Source organism: Taudactylus pleione, unplaced genomic scaffold (assembly GCF_031769625.1).
Source record: "Taudactylus pleione unplaced genomic scaffold, aTauple2 ptg000019l, whole genome shotgun sequence".
Classification (NCBI taxonomy): Eukaryota; Metazoa; Chordata; class Amphibia; order Anura; family Myobatrachidae; genus Taudactylus; species Taudactylus pleione.
In genome coordinates, this window is record NW_028284421.1 from 40,077,813 (window position 1) to 40,101,606 (window position 23,794).

The 23,794-nt window shown below is 40.4% G+C and overlaps 1 protein-coding gene across 8 annotated transcripts in view; it reads right to left on the reverse strand.

Moving 5' to 3' along the window:
* The window catches only part of PPP6R2 (protein phosphatase 6 regulatory subunit 2), a 122,549-nt gene that overhangs the window by 44,151 nt on the left and 54,604 nt on the right, over positions 1-23,794 (reverse strand). For all 8 annotated transcript variants that reach the window (XR_015869820.1, XR_015869819.1, XR_015869818.1 and 5 more), the window contains 7 exons: positions 21,792-21,856; positions 21,227-21,342; positions 20,186-20,271; positions 19,777-19,857; positions 19,384-19,481; positions 18,244-18,301; positions 6,016-6,137 (listed from right to left, as the gene is read on the reverse strand). Coding sequence is in view for 4 of the 8 variants with exons in the window: in XM_088447364.1 (XP_088303490.1) it covers positions 6,016-6,137; positions 18,244-18,301; positions 19,384-19,481; positions 19,777-19,857; positions 20,186-20,271; positions 21,227-21,342; positions 21,792-21,856 (626 nt within the window). In the remaining 4 variants the exon portion in view is untranslated. The remainder of the gene's footprint in view (positions 1-6,015; positions 6,138-18,243; positions 18,302-19,383; positions 19,482-19,776; positions 19,858-20,185; positions 20,272-21,226; positions 21,343-21,791; positions 21,857-23,794) is intronic.

A 23,794-nucleotide genomic window follows, 5' to 3' on the forward strand; every position in this document is an offset into this window, starting at 1 on the left:
GACCATAAAGAGAAAAGAGCCACTACAATAATGTAAGAGAGTAGGGTGAAACAAGGGAGCTCAATGCACAAAAGTGGAAGCAAGGAAGAGGCTAATAACTACCGACCAGAGAGCCTTACATCAGTAGTAGGGAAAATAATGGAAACACTATTGAAAGAAAGAGTTGTGGAACATCTCAAATCCAGCATCTTACAGGATCCCAAACAGCATGGGCTTACTGGGGGGAGATCATGCCAAACAAATCTTACTGACTTTTGTGACTGGGTAAATAAAGTAATAGATCAAGAAGGGGTGGGGGCATTGATGTAGCTTAGCTAGACTTTATTAAGGCTTTTGATACAGTCCCACATCAGACTGTTAAACTCGAATAATAAAAACTTGGCTGCAGGATAGGAAACAGAGTTGTAGTAAATGGAGAGCAGTCTCAGGAAGGAATTGTGACAAATGGTGTACCCCATACTTGCCTACTTTTGAAAAAGCATTTCAGGGAGATTGTGCAAGCAGCACCTATGAGCGCGGCGGTCAAGTGGGCGTGTCCTGCTACATCTGAAGGGCGTGCCATAAAAATCACTTCTATTCATATGTAAATGAGCCCCAAAGCAGTTAGTAATAGTAGTCAATGTTTACTGTTTGAATAAATGTGCTCAGAGGGGCAAGCTGTATTTTTAGAGCTCCCTTATTTTGATATATCCAGTCAGTCACAGGCATTAACTGCACTCTGAAAGGGCACTCACTGACAGCCATCCATTTATTGGCTGTCAGTGAGTTCTCTTTCAAAGTGCAGTTAACGCCTGTGACACTCAGCACCAAGCCCCCATCATGTACTGTATATATATGGCACAGTTCTGTTTGACTTACATTTTAGAGAGACCACCGTGGGGGGGGGGGGGGGGGGGGAGAAAAGGCCATCACACCACTCTCTGATGCCCGACACCTGCGTTGCTGTCCGAAACAGTGCAGAGCTGCTTATCAGTACAGCGCTGCTGTTACCAGGCTCCGCCCCTCCCAATGCTGCCGTGCACAAGCACACTCTGTGTGCACAGTGCGCCCTGCTGACTAGCGCCGGCCACCGTTACCCACATCCCCGCGGTGGCCGTCATGAGGTCCCTTCCGCAGGCCCCACCCCCGACATTGACTAATCGCGCATGCGCAGTCCCATTGCTTCTGAAAAACGGGAGTTTAAGTAAAGTTTGCGGGGGAGCGGGAGGCTTCATTGAAAACCGGGAGCCTCCCGCTAAAATCGGGAGGGTAGGCATCTCTGGTGTACCCACAAGGTTCTGTACTTGGACCAGTGCTTTTTAACCTCTTTGTTGGTGACATTGCAAATGGTATTAAAGGGAAAGTATGCTGTTTTGCAGATGACACAAAGGTATGCAACAGGGTTAAACGCAACAGGAGGGGTAAGACATGAAGGATCTAGGTAGACTAGAGAAATGGTCAAGAACGTGGCAACTACAGTTTAATGATAAAATAGAAAATCATGCACTTGGGTCTCAAACATCCAAAGGCTAAATATAGTATCAAGGGTACTAATATGGAAACTACAGAGGAGGAAAGTGATCTAGGAGTCACGATTTCATGTAACTTAAAGCCATGTAAGCAATTAATATTATTATTACCAGTTATTTATATAGCGCACACATATTCCGCAGCGCTTTACAGAGAATAGTTGGATAGTTGTCCATTCACATCAGTCCCTGCCCCAGTGGAGCTTACAATCTATGTTCCCTATCACATGCGCACACACATAACTAAACAATGAGAAAGGCAAGTCAGATGCTTGGTTGCATAGGGTGAGGAATTAGTAGCAGAAAGAAAGAAGTAATAATGCCACGGTACAGGTCATTGGCGTGATCTAGAATACTGTGATCAGTTCTGGAGGCCATATCTCCAGAAGGATATATATACATTAGAGACTGTACAAAGAAGGACAAATAAAATGGTGCATGGCCTACATAATAAACCCTACCAGGAACGACTAAAAGATCTTAATATGTATAGTTCGGAGCAGAGAAGGGAAAGGGGGGACATGATAGATACTTTCAAATATATCATGGATTTTAACAAGGTACAGGAGGGAAACATTCTTCGAAGTAAGAGAAGTACTAGAACACAAGGGGAAATGCACTAAGACTCAAGGGACATAATTTTTCTAAGTTTTTTTTTAACCTACTTCAAGGAAAGGGTGGTGGATAAGTGAAAGTGGCCTCCCATCAGAGGTAGTAAAGGCTAAGACAGTAGACCAATTTAACCATTCTTGGGATAGGCATAAGAATATCCTTGCAAAGAATGAATGATCATCTAGGGTTAAGGTTACCAAAAGGGTAAAAAAAAACAGGGCAGACTGATTCAGGTGGAATGAAGACATCACCTAAGAAGAAATCAGAAACCCATAAAGAAGACAACCTGATTGAACAGTTCAAAAATCCCATCCTGCAGCACACCAGGGACTAGATTCAAGTTTTAGCATGGTGCAGAAAATGTGCCAAATATTCTCCCCCCTATAGAAACAATCTAATATGGGTAATTGAGGCACTTTGTTTACAGGAACCAAAATGCTCAAGCAGTTATGTACTATTGTTTGCTGGGACTTATAGCGCTACACACTTAATTTAATTATTTTTCTGACTTTTACACATTGCTCCAACCACCAACTAGGCATTTGGGTAGAGTCTCAGAGCTAGGCTGGTATCTCTTAGAGATCAGGTGGGGTCCTTTGAACAACTGCATGTCTTTTGCCAAGGCATTAGGATAGTGGCATTTCCCTATTAGGCTATGACCAGGCCAGCCTGGTACTGGTTAGGCTCTTGAGGTGGAAAACCTAAACTCTTTGTCCCAAACATTAGTGATAACCAGCTAAGCACTGTTAGAGGGTAAGAAAAGCTATGTTTTATTTATTTATTTTAACTAAAAAAATCTGTATTTTTATGAATTCTTGAGTAACATTTTAGGAGCAAAGACACCAGCATCTAAATTGCAAATAATTAAATGGTGTATAGCATAAAGCTCTCACACAGTGATAAATTCTTAGCTCAAAATTATGTCTCTGGACTCCATGAACACTATAAAAGGCGCTTTAAGCATAGAACAGTCTGATAACATCAAATATAGACTGAAAACAATGAATGCTGCTGAAACCAGTTCATAAAATAGGGCCTGATTCAGAGGTGGAAGCAGCCTCGATGTTGCGCACAAATGGGCGATGGTTTAAGCCTTTGCATGAGTCCGATTCGCACCGCGCATGTGCCCATTGTCTGCGCACAGAGATGCAGCACAGGATCGGACGCACAGCCTGAGAATTTTAGTTGCCATTCCTGGGAGATTACAGATAGGTGGCAAAGCCAACGCGGGTGTGTCGCTGCAGGGCCGTGGCTAGGGAAGTGCGGCCGGTGCCATCACACAGGCCACCACAGGTCAGGGGGTGCTGTTTGGGCCTGTCAAGTTCTGTTTATTATCATTCTTGCTTGTAGCTTAGTCTTATTTCATCCCAAGCATCTCCTATCTCTTCCCTGGCCCTTCCCCATGAAGCCATCGCTCTTTTTTGGGTGCATTATATGTCCCTTTGAAAAATGAGGGAGGCGCCAATGCTCTTTCTGGCACAGGGCACCAAAAAGTCTAGTTACGGCTCTGTGTTGCTGTAAATGGTTGTGTTCAAAGACGCACAGCTGCTCATACAGGAGGCCATACTCGGATGGAGAAACTTCACTTGCCCTTGGGCAGGTGCAAGTTTCGATGGTGTGAATAAAGCAGTTTTTAAATATGCAGTGACAAAAATTCGCTGTCCTAAGATGCTGCAAGTTGGTGCCTCAGTGGTTTAAAAATCAGATGCAGGATTAGCATAAAGATGCAGACACAATTGCAGCAAAAGACAAAGCCATGACGCGTCTGCGACCACCTCAGAATCAGACCCTTAGGGAAGAATATAGCAGTGTATTGTGAAAACCACCACCATTCTGAATACAAGTCACTGCAAATCGCCATTCCAGGTTTTTTATTCTCATTATAAACAAATACAAACAGCGGATGACACATTAACCTGTAGTTACCCTTCAAACTGCTCTAGGTGCAGAAACCATAAATGAAAATCATTTTTCCCGTATGATACAAGATATTCTGCAGTAAATGAAAACACTGAGCACCTGTGATTTGATTAACAACAGGAATTTTATGCAGTGTAAACACTATACATTTGTACAAGTTTAAAACAGTGGTGACATTGTGTAAATTTAAAACATTAACTATAACAAAAGAGGACTACCTGATTCTGCCATTTTCTTCTCAGAGAGTGGAGGGGCAATATGCAATGTGTAAACACAATTGTATATGATTATAAACCTCCATTTCTCCTGAAAGTGATACAATAGGGGACATGTTATAAGCAGGCTGGTCATATATTCCCCTGCTTATAATGCACAGATTATCCTAATGAACACTTAAGTGATGTCAACAAAATGTATTATTGATACATATATTAATATCACTAGTGTATTTTAAGGGCTAAAAATACCATTGGTCAATGAGAAGCACAAGCTCTGTAGAGACATTTAGTTAATATCAGCACAGCTTGGATCACCACAGCACTTTGAGCCGTAGTGTGTACCCCATACAGAGGGTGTTGGGGGAACGAATAGAGCAATGCAGAAGGGCAGGAGTCATTTTATAACACACTATCAGTGTCTATTATTAGGCTGATCTACAATCAGACATGTGCAAAGATATCAAAGAAACAATATTTCTTGAAAATCATCAAAGAAAAGGAAGTGAAGACAAATCAGAGCCTGTGCCCTCAGCCTCCTGTAACCGCTTGTATAGCTGACCCAGCCTGGCAATGGAAGGGCTTATTACCCCAGGTTAACATTTTGTCTAATCAGTTTTTTTTTCAATTTATCTTTTTTCACAATATTTTGTTCCCTCAACAAGAAGGGGGGGCTTGAATAGTCATAGCAGATTTAAATATGTTTACTACCAACTAGACCCAATATACACTGACTCTATTAGTAACTACAATAGCAATTACTACTAGATCCATGTAAAGTGTAACTAATAGCAATGACATGCTTAGTGTAACTTGTTCACCTTTGTTATGCAGGCTACTTGTGCCTGGTAACTTGGAGGAAATACAAAGTGATTACATATGGTTTTCAATGCACTCTGTAAAAGCAGCGCAGGGCCAAGTACTAAAAAACAAAGTGTCCTGGCCCATTGCTGTACTCAATAGCTGCCACTCACAGAAACAGTAGGGCATAAGGGATTTGAGCAGGAGTGTGGTTACCCCATCTCCATCCTGACATTTTAAAATGTCAATCTGCAGTAGGATACCACCAGAGGTGACAAATGTGACCCAGTTAGCAGTACTGATTTCCATCGAAAAACAATAACAATGTATTGCAGCACAATTAGCAAAACTGCTTTATGGCAATAGAAGGACGTAGGGGGTGATTCAGTAGTGGATTGAATCGCAAAGCTGCACGCAAGCAGCTTTGTAATTCCGTCCTTGGAAATATGCAAATGCAGCAAGAGGTATCTGACACCCCCCTGCTGCACATGCGATCCCAGCACTGCAACAGGTCGCAGGCTGGGATAATCAGTGGACAGCACTGGCCAGCTGAGTAAGCCTTAGTGTACGCATGCTGGCCGGCCTGGAGGCCAGGAAACTGCGTCCGTGGATACAGACCTTGGCCTTGCCACTCCCGGAAAACAGGGGCGGCACCCCCATTTCCGTCCCCGTAACGCCCCAAAAATGCCTCTGCCTGTCAATCAAGCAGAGGAATAGCTGGAGCTGCATGCATTCATGCAGGACCCATTCTGCACATGCGCAGAACGGGTCTTGTGCACACGCAGATTTCCAATAATCAGGAATCTACTGAATCCGGCCCATAGTTTAGAACCTGAAATTTTGTTTCAGAAGAAGAAAACAGCAGAGAAGTTTGTAGTTACATATGGAGAAAGTGGAGACAGTAGTATAGGTGGGCAGATTATGAGAAAATGAGAAAGGACATGTAGGCTTCTACTTACCGAGTTCTAGACTTAACCTGTGTGCCATAACCAATCTCCTTTTCCTCCCAAATATCCTCCTCTTCATCATCAAACTGTTGAATACGCTCATTATAGCAAGCTTCAAATAAGGCAGCATTAGGCTGAAATATGAAATAAGTAGCAGAGTGTATAATTATATGAAATATACTATGGATAATAAACAAATGGAAAAATATATATTTGGACTGTGTACAATTCTATATAATAAACTTGTACAATTATGAGCATGTACACGTGTCCTCACTGTGGCTTCAGTCGCGCCAAAAAGACCCTGTCGGTGCACCAGATTCCAGGCCACTCGGCTGCGCCAACTATCTTTCTTGCCTAAAATGTTTTATTTATACGAATAAGATGCACAACTGGAAGCGACAAAACTACTCTGCTAGATTACACTGATTATTTTGATAAGCAACATTTGTATATCTGTGTGATCGAGTCTGCATCCGTATACGAAGGGCCATATTCAATTTGGAGTGAAAAGTCCGTTTCGGCGATACTCTTTCGCCGATGACGTTATTTTCACCTATTTCATTTATCCCCGTATTCAATTTCAGCGTCTATTTGGCGGCGCGATAACACAATGCAATGTAATAGGCAAAAAAGTTTTGCCTATGGATACCCGGCGGAAAAAAGTGCACAATCAGGGTTTTGGGGTGCAAAATTGCGGCAACCCCCCTAGACACATTTTACACCCCCCCCCTGGTGATAATTGCGTCAAAAAATGCAAAAAACCCCACAAAAGATACCCAAAAAAATGCACTTTGAAAAAATGGGCGGAAAAATAAAAAGTTGGGTTACAAATTAAAAAAACTAGCAAAATAGCCTCTGGGGGGGGTGTCTGGAAGTATGGGGGAGGTTTTTTTTTTATTGCAGGTGCTCGCTGAAGGTGTGTTTTTTTGGTGCTCTTTCAAGCTTTATTTTAGTGATTTAGAACTATGCTTGCACCCATTTTCATGTACCACAAATTTGATGGGACTACTTAATTTGCCTCAAAAAAGTTGCAAAATGCTCTTCTTCACCACTTGCTCAAAGACGCAAAATAGCGTCTATTGAGACCATTTAAAAAGTTTTTTTCTTTTGAATTTAATACGCAATTTATTACATCTGGGTGCACTTATGTGGAACTCAAATTCGCTGTTGCTTGCATGTCCTACCTATATACTTGATGACTAGTAGGAGTGGCAGAATAGGGTAGCCACATTATTTCTGAGAGAAACTAAACTCACGTCAGGTGATATTTGCGTATCTGAAGTTTTTTTAACAAAATTTTGCTGTGTATACCCCAAGCATAATTATTTTTTTTTTTCAATCAATTTTTATTGATTTTTAACAAGAAAAAAACACAAATACAGTAGTAAAATACAAATAAAAACACAATACTTACAGTTATAATAGTTGCAAATAAGTAACAGAAAATAAGTAACATACAAATAAAATAAAACAAGGGGAGAAAATAAATATAAAACCGAAATGAAAAGGAGAAGGTACCACAGTTCACAAGAATATACAATACATATAAATTGTATCACATTCAAAATGCCTAACTCAGAGTAGAGTCTAATAATCAAAATATTTTCATACAGAAGGCGTATCCCTAAGCACAAGGTCTACACCTTCACCAACAGTTACAAATTCCTGCCATTTAAACCATAACCTCAATGGCGAAAAAGCAGACTTGGAGTATGCGACATCCACAGTTTCCATTAAAAATGCAAATTGTACCTTATGCATAATTTTATGAATAGAAGGAAGAGTATATGATTTCCATAATTGTCCTATTGCTGTCTTGGTTGCTATAAGAACATGACCCACTAAATAACAGTCAGTTTTGGGCATACCTAAAGGGTAAACGTGTAGTAGCGCCAAAGAGGGGGATGGCTGGATATTCACTTTCAATACCTTGGAAATCAAATCAAATAAATCTTTCCAGAAAGCCTGGATATGAGAGCAACTCCAAAAAATATTAAATATGTCTCCAACACTCATATTGCATCTCCAACAGTATTTTGATTGCGTTGGCCATATTACGTGTAATTTGGCTGGAGTGAAATATAGCCTATGGAGTATTTTATACTGTAATTCTAAATGATTATAACATTTGGACAATTTGTGGGCAGTAGTGAAAATAGATTCCCATTGCTGGGGAGTATAGGCCTCCTGAAGATCAGACTCCCATTGCTCTTGGGACTTAGATTTAACTGGAGGGCTAGCCTTGAGGCACATGGAGTACCAAAAACCAATAGTACCTTTAGAATTACCTCTTTTTAATTTAGCCAAGATATCAGCCGAAGGTAATTCCAAGGAACCACATACTTTTATTATATTAATCACCCAATGCTGAATTCGAAGATAGGAGAAAAGCTCTCCAGGAGGCAACTGAAATTGGGATTGAATTTGAGAAAACAGGATTAGAGAGGAAGAACTCGAAATATCAGCGATGGTTTCAATCCCACATGAACGCCAAATCGCCACCGATAGATCTGGGATTAAGCGTGCTATAGCGGCTAAAGATAAGGTTTTAGCCGGTAGTTTGATACATTTAGATTGAAGTATCATGTCGTCCCACCTTTTAAGAGAGTCGATTATGGCTCTAGGGGTATTACTCGATACAGGGCGCATTTGTTTGGGTGTCCAAATTAAATCCACTAAAGGATACTCTTTCAATAATGCCCTTTCTAAGTCAACCCAAGGTTTAGTGTTAGGGGGAAGAAACCAGTCACTAATTTGTGAAACTAGACACGCTGACTGATATAACTCTAAGTCTGGGATTTGTAACCCCCCCTGGATTTTAGGTTTAGTCAAACGCTGGTAAGCTAGCCGTGGTGTTTTACCTTTCCATATATAAGACACAATTAATTTACGAGCCTTAATTAGGAAATGTTTCGGAACCGAAAAGGGAATGGTGCGAAATAAATACATTAACTTTGGCAAAATCATCATTTTAAATGCCGCAAGACGACCCAGCCAGGAAACCTCAAACCCTAACCAATTATGTAATAGTTCGGCTATATGTTTTATCGTTGGATCAAAATTTAGTCATCTAGTCTGTTCGGTATGTTAATACCAAGATAAAGAAGATAATCCGCTTTCCAATTATACATGTATTTGGCTTGTAGACATGACAAAACAAGATCAGATATGTTAAAAGGTAGGGCCTCAGTCTTGGTAGTGTTAAGTTTGTATAGGGAAGCTGCACTAAATGTGTCTAGTATTCCATGAAGGGTTGGTAATGAAGCAACAGGGTTAGTTACAAACAAAAGAATATCGTCTGCGAACAAACATAATTTATGTGAAGTTGAACCAACTGTCACTCCAGGAAATAAAGGGGAATTTCTAATTGCTGAAGCTAATGGTTCAATGGCTAAAACGTACATAAGTGGGGATAGAGGACACCCCTGTCTTGTACCGTTCCTAATGTTAAATGGGGATGAAAGAAAGCCATTACTGAACACTCTATCTGTGGGATTACTGTAAAGTGCCTTGATAGACTTCAAAATAGCACCCTGAAAACCAAAATGACTTAGTGATTCGTAGAGAAACAGTCAATGAAGGCGATCAAACACCTTCTCGGCATCTAGGGAAAGGAGAATGAACTCCTTACTTCGCCTCAACATCAGCTCTGCTAAATCAAAGACCCTGCGAGTGTTAGCTGATGCTTGTCTGCCGCTGATGAAGCCCACCTGGTCCGGATTAATCAAAAGGGGAATAAAAGGGGCCAACCGATTAGCTACCATCTTGGCATAAATTTTGATGTCTGAATTGAGTAGGGCTATTGGGCGAAAATTCGGACAGGAGGAAGAAGGTTTACCTGGTTTAGGTAAGGTGATCATTTGAGCTTCCAACATCTCTGTTGGAAAGTTGCCCTGACCGGAAACAAAATTAAATAAAGAAGTAAGTATGGGGGAGATCGAATTTGCAAAATGTTTATAGAATGAATTGGTAAACCCATCCGGACCAGGGGACCTCCCCCTAGGCAATGCTTTGACTACACTCAAAGTTTCTTGTTCGGTCCAAGGGGCGTTTAAAACTGCCAAAGCATCCTCTCCTAACTGAGGAAAAGTAACGTCTCGTAGAAAAGCAGAAATAGAAGCGCCAGACGGTTGTGTTATAGTACTGTCAGTATGGAGGTTATACAGTCCTGCGTAATACTCAGCAAAGGCGTTTGCAATCTCAACAGGGTTAATTAGTTTCTTATTATTAGGTGTAATTAAATATTCAATCCTATTTCTGGCCTGACGTTTGCGCAATTTACGAGCTAGGAACTTGCCTGCCTTATTCCCTGAATTGTAGAACTTTTGCTGAAGTTTAATTAGAGATGATTTCATACGAGCCAAAAACAATTTCTGAAGTTGATTTCGGATAGACACTAGTTCTCTCTTAAGAATACGGGAAGGACGTGCCCTATTTAGAGACTCAACCTGAGCTAAACGTAATTCCAATTCAGATTGATTGAGTAAATATTGTCTCTTAAGTCGAGAACTTGTTTGAATGGCTACTCCTCTAAGGACAGCTTTGAGAGCGCACCAGTGTGTTGTGCGAGAAGTGTCTTGTGGGTCGTTAGTTTCCAAATAAGATTCCAGGTCATCTGCTAACGGTTTAACACCTTCCGGAGAAGATAATAAGTGATCTGGTCTAGGGGGAATACTTGTAATATGACCATCCCAAGTCCACGTTACCGCAGCATGGTCCGACCAAACTATGGGTTTGATACTGGATTGGTGAGTATGTTGGAGTGAATGTTTGTCTAAAAGAATCAGATCAATACGTGAATAAGTATTATGTACATGTGAGAAAAACATATAGTCTTTCACATTGGGCGAATGAACCCGCCACATGTCATATAAATCAAATTCCGCCAAGAGCTTCAGCAGCAGAGCTGATGTATCGGTAATGCCACTGCTAATTCCGGAAACATTAGCTGATGATTTATCTATCCGACCATCAGGGACTAAATTAAAATCACCCATTTTAATCGTATGACCACGTCTAATCTGGTGGATTTCCTCAAACACTCGTCTAAGAAACGGGATTTGAAGCGTATTAGGGGCGTAGAGAGAGACTAGTGTAACCTCTCTACCATCTAGCTGACCTACTAATATCAAATACCAGCCGTTCTTATCTTCTACCTTTTTAGATAAAGTGAAAGACACTGAATTATGGAACAGCACAGCTACGCCATTCCTTTTGAGAGGACCGTTGGCATAATATGCAACATTATATCTCGCGTCTCTCAAAATCGGTGGCGCCAAAAATGAAAAATGAGTCTCTTGTAATGCTACAACTTTAGCTCTATGTCTATGGAAGGTGGACAAAGCAAGCCTGCGTTTGTTAGGGGAGTTTAAACAGTGAACATTTAAAGAAAAAAATTGAACCATAATCTATAATCCATAAATAAGAGACGTTGGTTTGACATAAATACCCAAGGTTCTAGCGAATACAGAATAATATGAACTATGGTACCAAAAATACAAATTAAACCAGAAAAAATAAAAAAAAGACACATATAGCATTATAAATAATAAAAAGGGGAACACATAGGGGAAACTGAGATAACCCAAAAAATTAGGGTTAAAATGTTTGCCGTATAGGAAAAAAAACGGCAAAACCAAGAACATGGAGGAACGTGGCCTGAGACAAAAGCCACCCATGCAGTATATTGGTAACAAAGTATAAAGAAAGTGGACAAAATTGATATGGAAGTATAGCAAAAATGATATACTCAACAAAGCAAGGTGCGTAAGAGCTATTCAAGTCTCACTAGAAGTCTGAAACGCACTATAGCTAATTCCAAGAACGAACTAACAAACTCATCCACTTTGTGAACAATATAAACGTGGAGTCGCTAAACACACAAAACAACAAAAATAGCAGTGATAACATGAGAATTTTCGGAATCTGAATTACACAGGATAGCAATCAATATGCTCTAAACGTGTTTATTTAACTACAGATGTACTAGAAAGGAGGCTCAAATTAAGACTTTTTGCAATAGTAATAAGGAGGAAAACTCTTAAGGATTCCCTCCCCTAGTTTCTTAATGGTAAATAAGGCCCTTAACCTGACAAAAATACAAGTAAACAGATTATTGCTATCTAATTTGGTGCAATCAGCCAAAAAAATAAAAAAAAACAAGGAAAAATATACATAAGAAATGACTATCTCATGTAAAATATAAATCTAATATCTCTGGTCCTATCGAGGAAACAGGACTGACAAGAATATAACATAATTAACACAGTAGCTGTATGTATGTAGTATTCTCACGTAGCTTTAGACCAGTCTTAAGATACTTGACCGCTGGGACCAGAAGCTCGAGTAGACACTGGGATGTCCCATTCTGCCAGAAGCTTAATTCCAGCTTCCACAGTAGAGATTACGTATGAGGAAGCTTCGTAGCTGACCAGGAGCTTTATGGGGAACCCCCATCGATAAGTGATGTCATTATCTCTTAGAGCTGTAGTAATGGGCTGGAAAGAGCGCCTTTTGGACAGAGTAGCAGCAGACAGATCAGAAAAGATTTGAAGACCCCCTAGGGTGTCCGTGTCTTCAGCTTGACGTGCAGTGTCTCGCGGGTAATTTCCAGATCCTGATCTCGGTTTGGGAAGACGATGTACCCGATCAATTAACAAGTCTTGTTGAGTAGCAGTAGGCACCAATTTAAGAAACAACTTTGAAACGTAATCTGGTAACTCTGCGTTAGATACAGAATCTGGGATACCGCGGATCTTCAGATTGTTCAGCGGTCTTCCATATCCGCCATTTTATCTCTCATAGGTGAAACCTCCGATTGGAGTTCTGCATGGGCTGAGAGGAGTTCGTTATGAGATGAGACCAATTCCTGCATCTTCATCTCTAGATGGTCTGTGCGATCGCCTAGCCCCAGAATATCAGCTCGGATAGATTGTATAGAAGTATCCACACCCTTTAACAAATCAGACCGAAACGCCACAAAAACCTGAAACATTGCCTGTGTTGTTAGCGGTGCATTAACATCCAGGTCTAGTCCCAGGTCAGCTGGTGAAATCGAATCCCGTGAAGTGGACATAGATGACGCTCCAGATGTTGGGGAAGGCATCTGTCCGACTTTAGATATAGGGGCAGTAGGAAATCGGATTGGTGCTGGAAGTTTTTGTTGTCTTGTTTTCTTTGACGGCATAGTCGGATAAATGAGTAGAAACCCCAATTTGAAATGGACCAGAGGAGTGTTTTGGGGGAAGCGACTCAGAAAATTACTGCATGGGTAGGTAAAGCATTACCCGGAAAGGAACAACATTCTTTAGTTAGGTATCTTCACATCGTCTACACAATTGACTCTGGTAAGTATCTATCAGAATATTGTCCACTTGCAGGGATGGTATAATACACAGGTACTGGGCTCCATCTTCTGCCGAACGACCCCTATAGAGGAGGTGACCAAGCAAGTGAGGAGAGTCCCCTATGTAACTACCAGACTCCAGAAAAACAAGATGGCTGGGTTGTTGTTACAACCACTATCCGGGGCGAGCAATGGGCATGTCAGGATAGGAGACACAGGGGTACTCACCAATCCAGCCGCCCAGGCTCCATAGATGGGATTTTACGACCAGGAAAGCCGCTCTGGACGTCTGGATGACTCCGGCCGTCTAGGAAAGACCGCGGCTTCAGGTGGGCGGGTAGGCCGCGACACCGGGAGTGTTGCTAGAAGGGTGCTATTTGCAGGGGATCTGGCCAAGAGCACGCAGGTGGGAGGAGCAGTCACCGGGGACCCAGACAGGGGTGGCAGACCCCGGTATAGATGAAAGATCCCAGGGGGTTACAGGGGCTCCGGGGAAGCACGTCTGCTTGGATGAGCAGGTCACATCCCTCAGCCACCAACCTTTTAATGGAGCCTCCAGTGCTGGGTATCCGCAGGGTCCAGGATCTCCAGGTAATGGGGGTTTGGGCGAGGTGTGGAGGCTGCAGGTGGCGTGGCTGTGTCCGGCTGTGGCGATCGGCGGTGATCGCGGCCGCCTCGGCCTGGGTGCCAAAATCAAGGCCGGTGCTTCCGGATGTGTGGTAGGCCGCAACGGCCCCGGAGTACAGACAAGGGGTCAGCGGTATCGCAGGCAGACATCGGGTGTGAGTGACCCCCTAAAAGGCAGCAGGGGTCCGTAGAAACAGGCCGTGTTTTGTGGGTGTTTGAGGAGCTATGGAAAAACACGTCCACTGAGCTACATACTTTTTGGACTCATTCATTTTAACTAAATGATATGGTGGCGTGAAGACAATATGGCGGCTGAATGAAACCATTGCTAATTGTTTTCTATATAAATATGCTTTTAATGACTATTTCTAATATGTGCACTCATTTCACTAAATAATGCAACCATAGCAAGAGTTGCAAGGCTATAAGGAAGTATACCCAGCTGCATGTTATGTCTAGGCTTAAAATACCAGGTTGTGGTAGGCTAGTTATTGGAATCACGGGGAAATGTTAAGTATGTATAAAGGTTAAATGTCCGTTTTGATGTCTGGGTCATATACTCGTGATTAGGGCTAGGTGACTATAATAATGAGATAATGATATTCGATTTCTTCCAATTAGGGGATGAAATAATTATGTGATTGGCTTTAGATCTTAGGGGAGTGAAATAATGACTAATGTTTGAAACATTTGATTGGTCATTTTTGGTATATCATTTCTGTATAATCAATGTATGGGCAGCTTGTAATGATGTATTGCCAGCTCTGTACGTGCGTACATAAAAATAAAATCTTCAAGGAGACTTCATCGTATATTTCATCATTTCTATATCACTAATACATTAATAAAGGTTATATTTTAGCTGAATCATACAAATCAATAAGAGTGCCTCATTAAAAAAAAGAGTCTGCTTTCTCTCCTTTTTGTACGAATCTCGTGTATTCTGACTCAGGGGGAGCACCACCAACATTTGTGATTTAAACCAGGTTTTCTGTATATGGAATACATTGAGTTGGTTTTTGTGTAACAAATATTTATGTGCCAATTATAGGCTCATCTGTGTAGACCAATATATTTTTTTTTTAGTGCGGATTCAATTCCTTGTTGTTGTTGTTTGACCATTTAAAAACCCCAAATACCTTCAGCCGGGCTATTCGGCAGTACCCATAGTGATCCCCCATGTCAAAGCATCTTTTGGGGGGTTAAAAAGCATTGGAACTTGGGGCCTGATTCAGAGCTGAACGCTCTGACCAGAGCGCTCGCTCTGAATCAGGGCCCTCCTCCCTGAAAATGGAGCGGCCTCCCGGCCGCTCGCATAGCTGTGGGTAACCACCCACAGCATATGCGAGCGGCCAAAAAGATGGTCTTGCGACGGAGACCCTGCGGTAGGGTCTCCCTGCCGCAAGCCCTGGAGTGATTTTGGCTCTATCAATCAACATCGACAGCACGCCCCCTTTGGTGCAAGACCCAGAGCGATGGTGAGCCCGTCGCTCGCCGGGTCTCGCGCATGCGCACGATGGAGCTCCCTCCGTCGTGCGCATGCGCAGTGGGGAACATCGACCCGCTTGCGAGCGTACTGACGCTCGCGAGCGGGTCTGAAAGACCCCCTTGATCAGGAAAGACCCGATTATAGGGAATGATGTTCCCGATATCCCAATATGCATTTATAGGAAAGCCCCATATTTAAGATCAGAATTAGTCAAAAGTTTATGCCCAACATCCCCCAAAACATCCATAAATAAATCTAAAGGTTTTTATAGATGTGGATGCTGCAAAGGGTGTAAAAACATTAACAATACTTTCGGTCTTAAAGTAACAGAAGTGAATATGAATCAAAAGAAATGCATTCTAAAAGAATTTATCACGTGTCACACGTCTAACATTATTTATGCAGTTGAATGTTATTGTGGAATGTTTTATATTGGGAGGATCAGTATACCTTTAAAAGGTCAGAATTATGGAACATTTGTGCAACATAAAGAAAGGTTTAGAAACCCATGCTCTAGCACTGCACTTTAAAGAGAAATATCTTTGTGATCCAAGGTTTATAAAAAACTTTTATGGGTTGAGGAAAGTTACAGGGGACAGTAGGACAAAAGATACATCTGCTATTTTATATTAGATGAAAATTATTTTTAACTATGAAACCTTACAACCCAAAGGTTTAAACAAAGATTTAGAAATTAAATGGTTTTTATAATGTCATTTGCGATTTTTAATTATTTTATCCTTTTAATTTTTTTTTTATAATTCGTTTCGAACTTGTATATTTTAGTGATATTTATTTATGTGTATTTAAGTTTTCAGATATAAGCTACACAAAAATGGCTCCCGGTATTCTATAAGGGAATAAAGACTCCATTAAAACGGCTGCCGCTAGATGTATTGGAAGCTCATCACGTCTGTGGAGCTTCCTAAGTGTATCGAAACTTTCGCCCGGCAACAAAAATCTATTACATAGAGGAAGGGAAAAGACGACACAGTGAGTGAGGTCACTTCCGGCTGAAAATAAACAGAGCTTCCTCACGAGTGTTTCTGGATGTTAAGTTCTGACCGGAAACGGAACAAAGTGTCAGAGTATAGCGGGGAAGGTTTTTCTAGAGGAACAGCGGACATTCTTCCTACTAAAACTTTTGGAGGGAAATATGTGCGGCACTTTCTAAAAGAAGGAGTGGAAATTAATACTATTTAGAACAATGAATTGTAGGATTAGGATTATTTGTTAGCTGGTCTTTGTCTGGTATTATGTATTACTATGTTATTACTGGTTTGAGGTATAAATATGTGGGATAGGAGGCACTTCTCCATACCTTGAATAAGACACAGAAGGTGTCGAAACGCGTTGGTGGAGAAGTGTTTTTGGTGAAAAGGAGTGTGGACGGACTCAATCTACTCGGCTGGACCAAAGGACTGTTCCGGGGATGCCTGGCTTTCTGCGATTCATGCCTTTATGTCTAACGTTTGATAGTAGACTGATACATCTGGTAGGAGTCAATCTTCACCCTTATTTTAATTTGATGTTATTTGTACAACTTGAATAAAATCAGTATTACACTATTGGAAGTTTTCTTCCCCATTTTTTGTACATCTTGGGGAAGTTTCTTTTATTTCAGTACTGGATGAAGATTTTGTAGCATTGGATCTGAAGTGGGTTCAACCCTCTCCTGGTTTATGCGCTGTCTACCTAATAGTAAACACAACTTGGGGTAGGAGTCCAATTATTACCTGTGGAGACTACTGGGAACTTTTTGTGACAGTACTACACTATTTTTCTACTGTATTTTTTTCTTCCTATGTATTGGAGAGACAACTGACGAAGATTGAATATACTGTGGTTTAACATAAGACACTTCTCTCTGGATACATGAAAGGGAAGTCTATATAATTAGCGCTCCGTTTTCCTATTAGTGTTTCCTTTTTGTTTCTTTCTGAATTTCAAAGCGAGGGTGACATTTTGTTCACATACTGGTGTTTGGAGCAGCTGTTCTTTTGCGCACTGTGTTTTCTGTCTTTACTATTCCATTGTACCATCTTTTGGGGGGTGTCAGGCTGATTTCCCCATTTCCCTCAAAAACGACAGGACTTTTGGCGTGTTCGAGTTTCGCCGCATCCCGTTTTCGCCAATTTGGAATTGAATACGGGGATACGCGGGAACGCACGCAATACTTTTTTGTGCAGAAAAGCGGCGAAGAGTCCGGCAACGGACTTTTCGCTCCAAATTGAATACGGCCCGAAGTGCTACTATACAGCAGCTGCAGCTTTTTCTCACGCCAAGTTCCGTTGTGCTTCCTCTGCGACTTTTTACGTTTTTAAACTAATTCCTGTGCGCTTAAAGTTGCAGCCCAGCATCTCTGAGTGTTGTTTCCCTGCGTCTGCGATGCAAATAATAAAACAGTACGCTACACTCAGTCGCGCCGGGCGTCTTGCGCCATATGGCGTATGGACACCCAGTGAATGAGGACACATCTGTTAGGTTCTTTATCATTTAAATTTGTTTTCTGTTAAATTCTATCTTGTTCATTAGTTCACCTTTTTATTGCTGGTTCCTCACAGATGAGTAATCTGCACATAATAATGTTAAAATGTGCAGAATTAAACTAAACAGCAGGTTCTATAGTAATCTGTTGTGAAATAAAATTGTAATTAACATCAATTAAAAGAAAAGGGAAAAAAATACTGAACTGATTGCAAGTACACTGCACATATCAATAGATATAATTGGATACATTGGAAAGATATAATGTATGGATTGCATTGGAACTTACATTTTCATCTTCTGCTTCTATATTAAAATTTATCTCTGTGATGCGGTCAAAAGGAGCACTAAAATATAGAGACTCAAGGTTACACATTTTAAAAGGTCAGTTACTGCAGATATATTATATATATATATATATATATATATATATATATATATATATATATATATATATATATATATAGTACCACAGCTGATCCGGCACTCCCATTTAGGAATATAAATATACCTGCTCAAGGTGCCTTCCTTACAGGGAACAATGCCCCCGATCTATATGGCACATAGAGGCGGCACTCAGTGACTTGCAAATGAAGTATGCAGAAGTGAAAAGTTTAATCCATCAATGTTTCGGGACCTCCCGTCCCTTCCTCAGGATGTACAGTACAGAGTCTGTACATCCTGAGGAAGGGACGGGAGGTCCCGAAACGTTGATGGATTAAACTTTTCACTTCTGCATACTTCATTTGCAAGTCTCTGAGTGCCGCCTCTATGTGCCATATATTATATATATATATATATATATATATATATATATATAACACACAATCACTAGCTAAACTAGTGCTCAACTATTCCTTCAGCACTTAAATTTAAACTAAGGAAGGGGTTGGAGAAAAACTACAATCACAGAGTTAAAATGTAAGAGAATGAAAATGGTGATTTAGAAAAATAGATGGGTATTTTGTATGTATTCAGGCAAGTACAGGTGAAAAATAATTATCAGTACGGAATAAATACAGTGAGAACATTGAGCAGAAGTCTAATACATACTGTGATTTGGTTGTGTGATGTAATTAGATAAATGAGTAATTTACTTCACAACAACCGAAACACAACCATGGGCCCCTGCATTTCCAGATTGATTGAGGACAAAAACTTATAGCATTAGTAAACCATGTTTCCACCATAACCAATCAAATACTATACAAGCAGACTGGTTTTTGAGCAAGAATTATAAGCACACACAGTGTAATGGTTTGTCAATGTGGTCTAAATCACCAAACTGATCACCCAAAATTGCACAGTGCGTGGCTTAATACAACATAATCACTGAACACAAAACACAGTAATCACTTGCAATAAATTGCACACACAGGTTAATGGTTGGTTCGAAAAGATGATAACACTAGATGGAAAGGTGAATTACTTGATGTTGTCTTCCTGCTCAGCAAATTCTTCATCATTAAATCCAAACTGATCAACAAAATTAGAGGTCATCTGCTGTACCTGGTAGTCAGAAAAGGCCTGAAATTCACACACAAAAAAGAGTTAAATAAACAGCTCTATTATACTAAATAAAAACGCTTATAATAAGCAATCAGCATTACAATTTTCCATTATAAACTGCTTAATTCATGTATATACATTACAGATGAAGTGGAAAATGGAAAACAGATAATTTATAAAAATGATGATACCAAACAATCATATACTGATCTCTCTAATATGCACTGATACTCACATCATGCGCAAAGGAGTCACTTCCATAATGACCACATATTACATCAGCAAATTCAATGTAGTGACCTAAAAAGCTCACCTGCTGCACTGATAATTCATTGGGAAACGCACCATCGTTATCTTCATCTTCACTGGAGGAACGCAGGTGATGGGTGTTTACCTATAGAATGCGAGAGGATACACTGAGCATTGTGATGTGTAAAGTAAAAAGCACTAAGACCCAATGTGTAAGCAAAGCACAGAAGAGAAGCTGTATACATATAAAATCAGACAAACAGATTCTGAGAATTAGACATTTAAATAAACACACAAGGTGTATAGCAAGTCATACATTTAAATAAACACACAAGGTGGATAGCAAGCTAATACTCTTGAAGGTATGATACACTTGAAGGTATGAATATGATGCAATAAATTGGACCAGTAAAAGCAGCAGAAACAAAATAAGCGTCACATACACTATGTGGTGAGAGATATAGTAACCTTACCAAATCCACAGTGTTCCTGCGGTTAGTTTCTGTTAAGGTTTCCTCAACAAAAGTCTCCCACCTTCCTCTGCAGTCCTCGGGCAGCTCTACAGAGAGAGCACACATACTTTATTAGTAAGGAAAAAAACACTTAGGGGACTATAATCATTCCTTTGCATCAAATATGTTCAGCTGACATGTATAAACTCATTTTCAAAATACTACTCACGTAGCCCTTTGTTCGATTGTCACTACAATAGAAGTTGGCAGGCAGCACTGTTTAGGTTTGTGCACGCAAAAGTCTAAATTTACTAAGCGAAAGCTTTTGCAAGCTGTTGATTCTTGGCAGGTTTTACACTGAAATTTAAAATGACAATAATATTAAATGTAAAACCAGGTGTGATTTGCAGTTAATATTATTGCCGTTTTAAAATTCAGGGTGAAAACCACCGAGAACCGGCTGGTTGCAAAACCCACTGCTTAGTAAATCTCGTAAATGATGTGTTTAGCGAATTTATGTGCGGTAGCTCAAGGGATACTTTCTAATGATATACTAAGGGATAAAGTAGGTTTCCTATCAAACTGAACAAATGAACATTGAAAAAAAAAAAAAAAAAACATTTAATTTTTGTGTAATAAATCCTGGCATACTGCACATGGTATGCGCTCATGATGCCGGCGGTCGCTATGCCGACCGCCGGCATCTCCACTACAGAATCCCGGCGAGGGTTAATTAACCTACGCCGAGCACGGACAGCCACGGGGAGGGGGGGGGGGGGCTGGGGGGGTAGAGGGGTTAGGCACCCCCTGGGGGACTAAGGTTTAGATGGCGGGGAAAGGGGGGGTTAAGTTTAGGCACTTAGAGGGGGGGATTAGGGTTAGGCACAGGGGGGGGGGGAGGTTAGGGTTAGGCACCCTAAAGGAGGGTTAGGGGGTAGATTAGGTTAGATAATACTTACCTTTCCCACAATCAGCATTTCCTTCCACGTCGGGCTGGCGCTGGCGGGATTTGTAACACTGAAGCAGATGTATCACAGTACAAAAATTGGCCAAATGCATTACCTTTAATAAAGTCACTGATCTGTACTTGCATTGGACCCTTCTCCACATTCTGTACAACTGCATTGGCAATGCGTGTTAAGTGACCCATGTTTCCTCTCCTCATTCCTCCTTCAGCCCTGCAAGCAGAGTTATGAATCAAGGAAAGTCCCTCCACTCTCAACACAGACAGTTAAACATAGGTACCCAAGGTAAAACACAGAGAACATACAGTATATGAAACTTAATACAAAGGTAAAAGAGTGTTGTTAATAATTAACAACTACTCAGACAGCCCCTTTAATTTCTATATTGAATTAGCAAAATGCTGTGAGTTACTGTGCTGTTTCCAAATGTAGTATAGGAAACAAATGCAGTAAGTATGTACGGTAATGATTACACCATAAACATGCAAATACAAAGTGATAATGACATAATATTGCACTGTGTAACAGGTATGTAAAGGTCATAAGGGGCCAATGCAATTATAACATGTAAAAGGTTGGAAGGCATCTCAATAGTAATAACAGCTATCAATATTACAATGGAACCGTGATTTATATACATGATACACAATTTTACTACTCACTGAATCTTATCATTTGTTTCCCAAGCATCCAAAATTCTTTGCACCAAGCAGCACTCCTGGAAGAGCTGGAACAAAAATCTCATTAGTTATAGCATTTGAAATTTATTTATTTTATTTTTTTGCAGAGAACTTGGATTTAACAGACCAAGGTCCCCAATATCTCTAAAACATCACTCCTGTTACCTCAACCTCCTTCCAAACATACTGAGAGAGTGCTGATGGCCCTCCTTAGTAAACATCCAGGTCATGCGGATGAGAGGTTTATGGGGAAGAGACAGCAACATATGCTCAGTCTGCTTGAATCAGGCAAAGCAGCAAGAGTCACTCAGGACCCAGTAGATCTGACATATTTTGCAATTACAGCAACTCTCTCTTTTCTTTGTATATTAATTCCCATAGACATACCACAGCTCAATCAACATTATTTTTTAATCTTCTACCCACCATTCTTAATATTTAACCACACACTTCCACATTATATAGAACACCATAACTGTATTGGCTGTATAATCATCAGAACAACTTTTGCGCGCTATATATATATATATATATATATATATATATATATATATATATATTACACACACACACAGTACAAGTATATATATATATATATATAATATATACACACACAGTATATATATATATATATATATATATATATATATATATATATACACATACATACACACACACTATGTATACACAAGCAATACGTAGAGTATAGATGTATATGAACACACACACACATATATATATATATATATACACACACACTGTACCTATACACATACATACGAGGGTGGTTCACTGTACAGGATAACGAGACCTCTCAATGCATAAAATTATTCAACTCGTCAGACATATACATATAATCAATAGTATGACCTTGGGCCTTGGTACAGATTATTTTTCCACATAGCCTACATACTTGTCTAAGCATCTGTTCCCACGGTACACCAAAGCATCTATCCTGCCATAGAAGAAATCAGTGTTAAGTCCCTGAAGCCAGAACATGACAGCTTGCTGAACTTCACTTTCGTTCCCAATGTGAACACTTTTCCTGTGCCCCAGTTACTCATGAACTATGTTGTGCACAGTACCCACTGAGATGTTCAGTTCGTCAGCAATATCACTAAGTCGAACGCGTCTGTCCTCCTGGATCAGACCTTCAATGCAACACAAATTGTCATCTGTGGTGGACGTGCTGGGCCGGCCGGATCACTGCTCATCTTGAACATCTGCCGGTGCACCAAACCTGTTTCCGTGACACGACGTTATCACCGTACACCTCGACAAGATGCCAATGTATTTCAGCTGCTGATGTGCCGTTTAGACACAGAAATCTGATTACACTATGCACCTCAATGTGTGACCATGTTTCCGCCAGACCCGCCTTCTTTTAGAAGTGATATTGGGACAGTAGGACTGATATGAGGCGCAGTCTAATGGCAGTGAGGGGAATCTGTGGTCTAGCTGCTCTGGTCTGACGGGAAATTAGAATGAAATAGAGAATATTACACGCGAGAGGTCTTGTTACCTTACTTATTAAACCACCCTAGTATATCATATAATAACACAAATAACACATAAAGATACATATTAAAGACACATACTCATAAGCTATCTATATTGTGAACACCTATACCATATCATTGTGAGGTACCCAAGTCTAAAAATTAGAATAAAGAAAGTACATTCATTGAGGTCTCTATTACAAGGTAATATGGTAACAATTGTATGCATACATATGATTATGAACATGTCAAGTGTATGTACTCATAAATAAGCACACACATTAAAATATAATTTTTTACATATATTATATATATGAAAAGACCAACAGTGGCGTCTTGTTGTTGGACTAGGATGTAATCTAGTTCTAAGAATAGGACTTTAACTTTAGTAATAATGTATTTTCCTATATTACAATATAAGTAGTAGAGTGTATATAAATAGTAACAACATAATAACTTTTAAGAAAACAGTAACAAGTGTCAAGA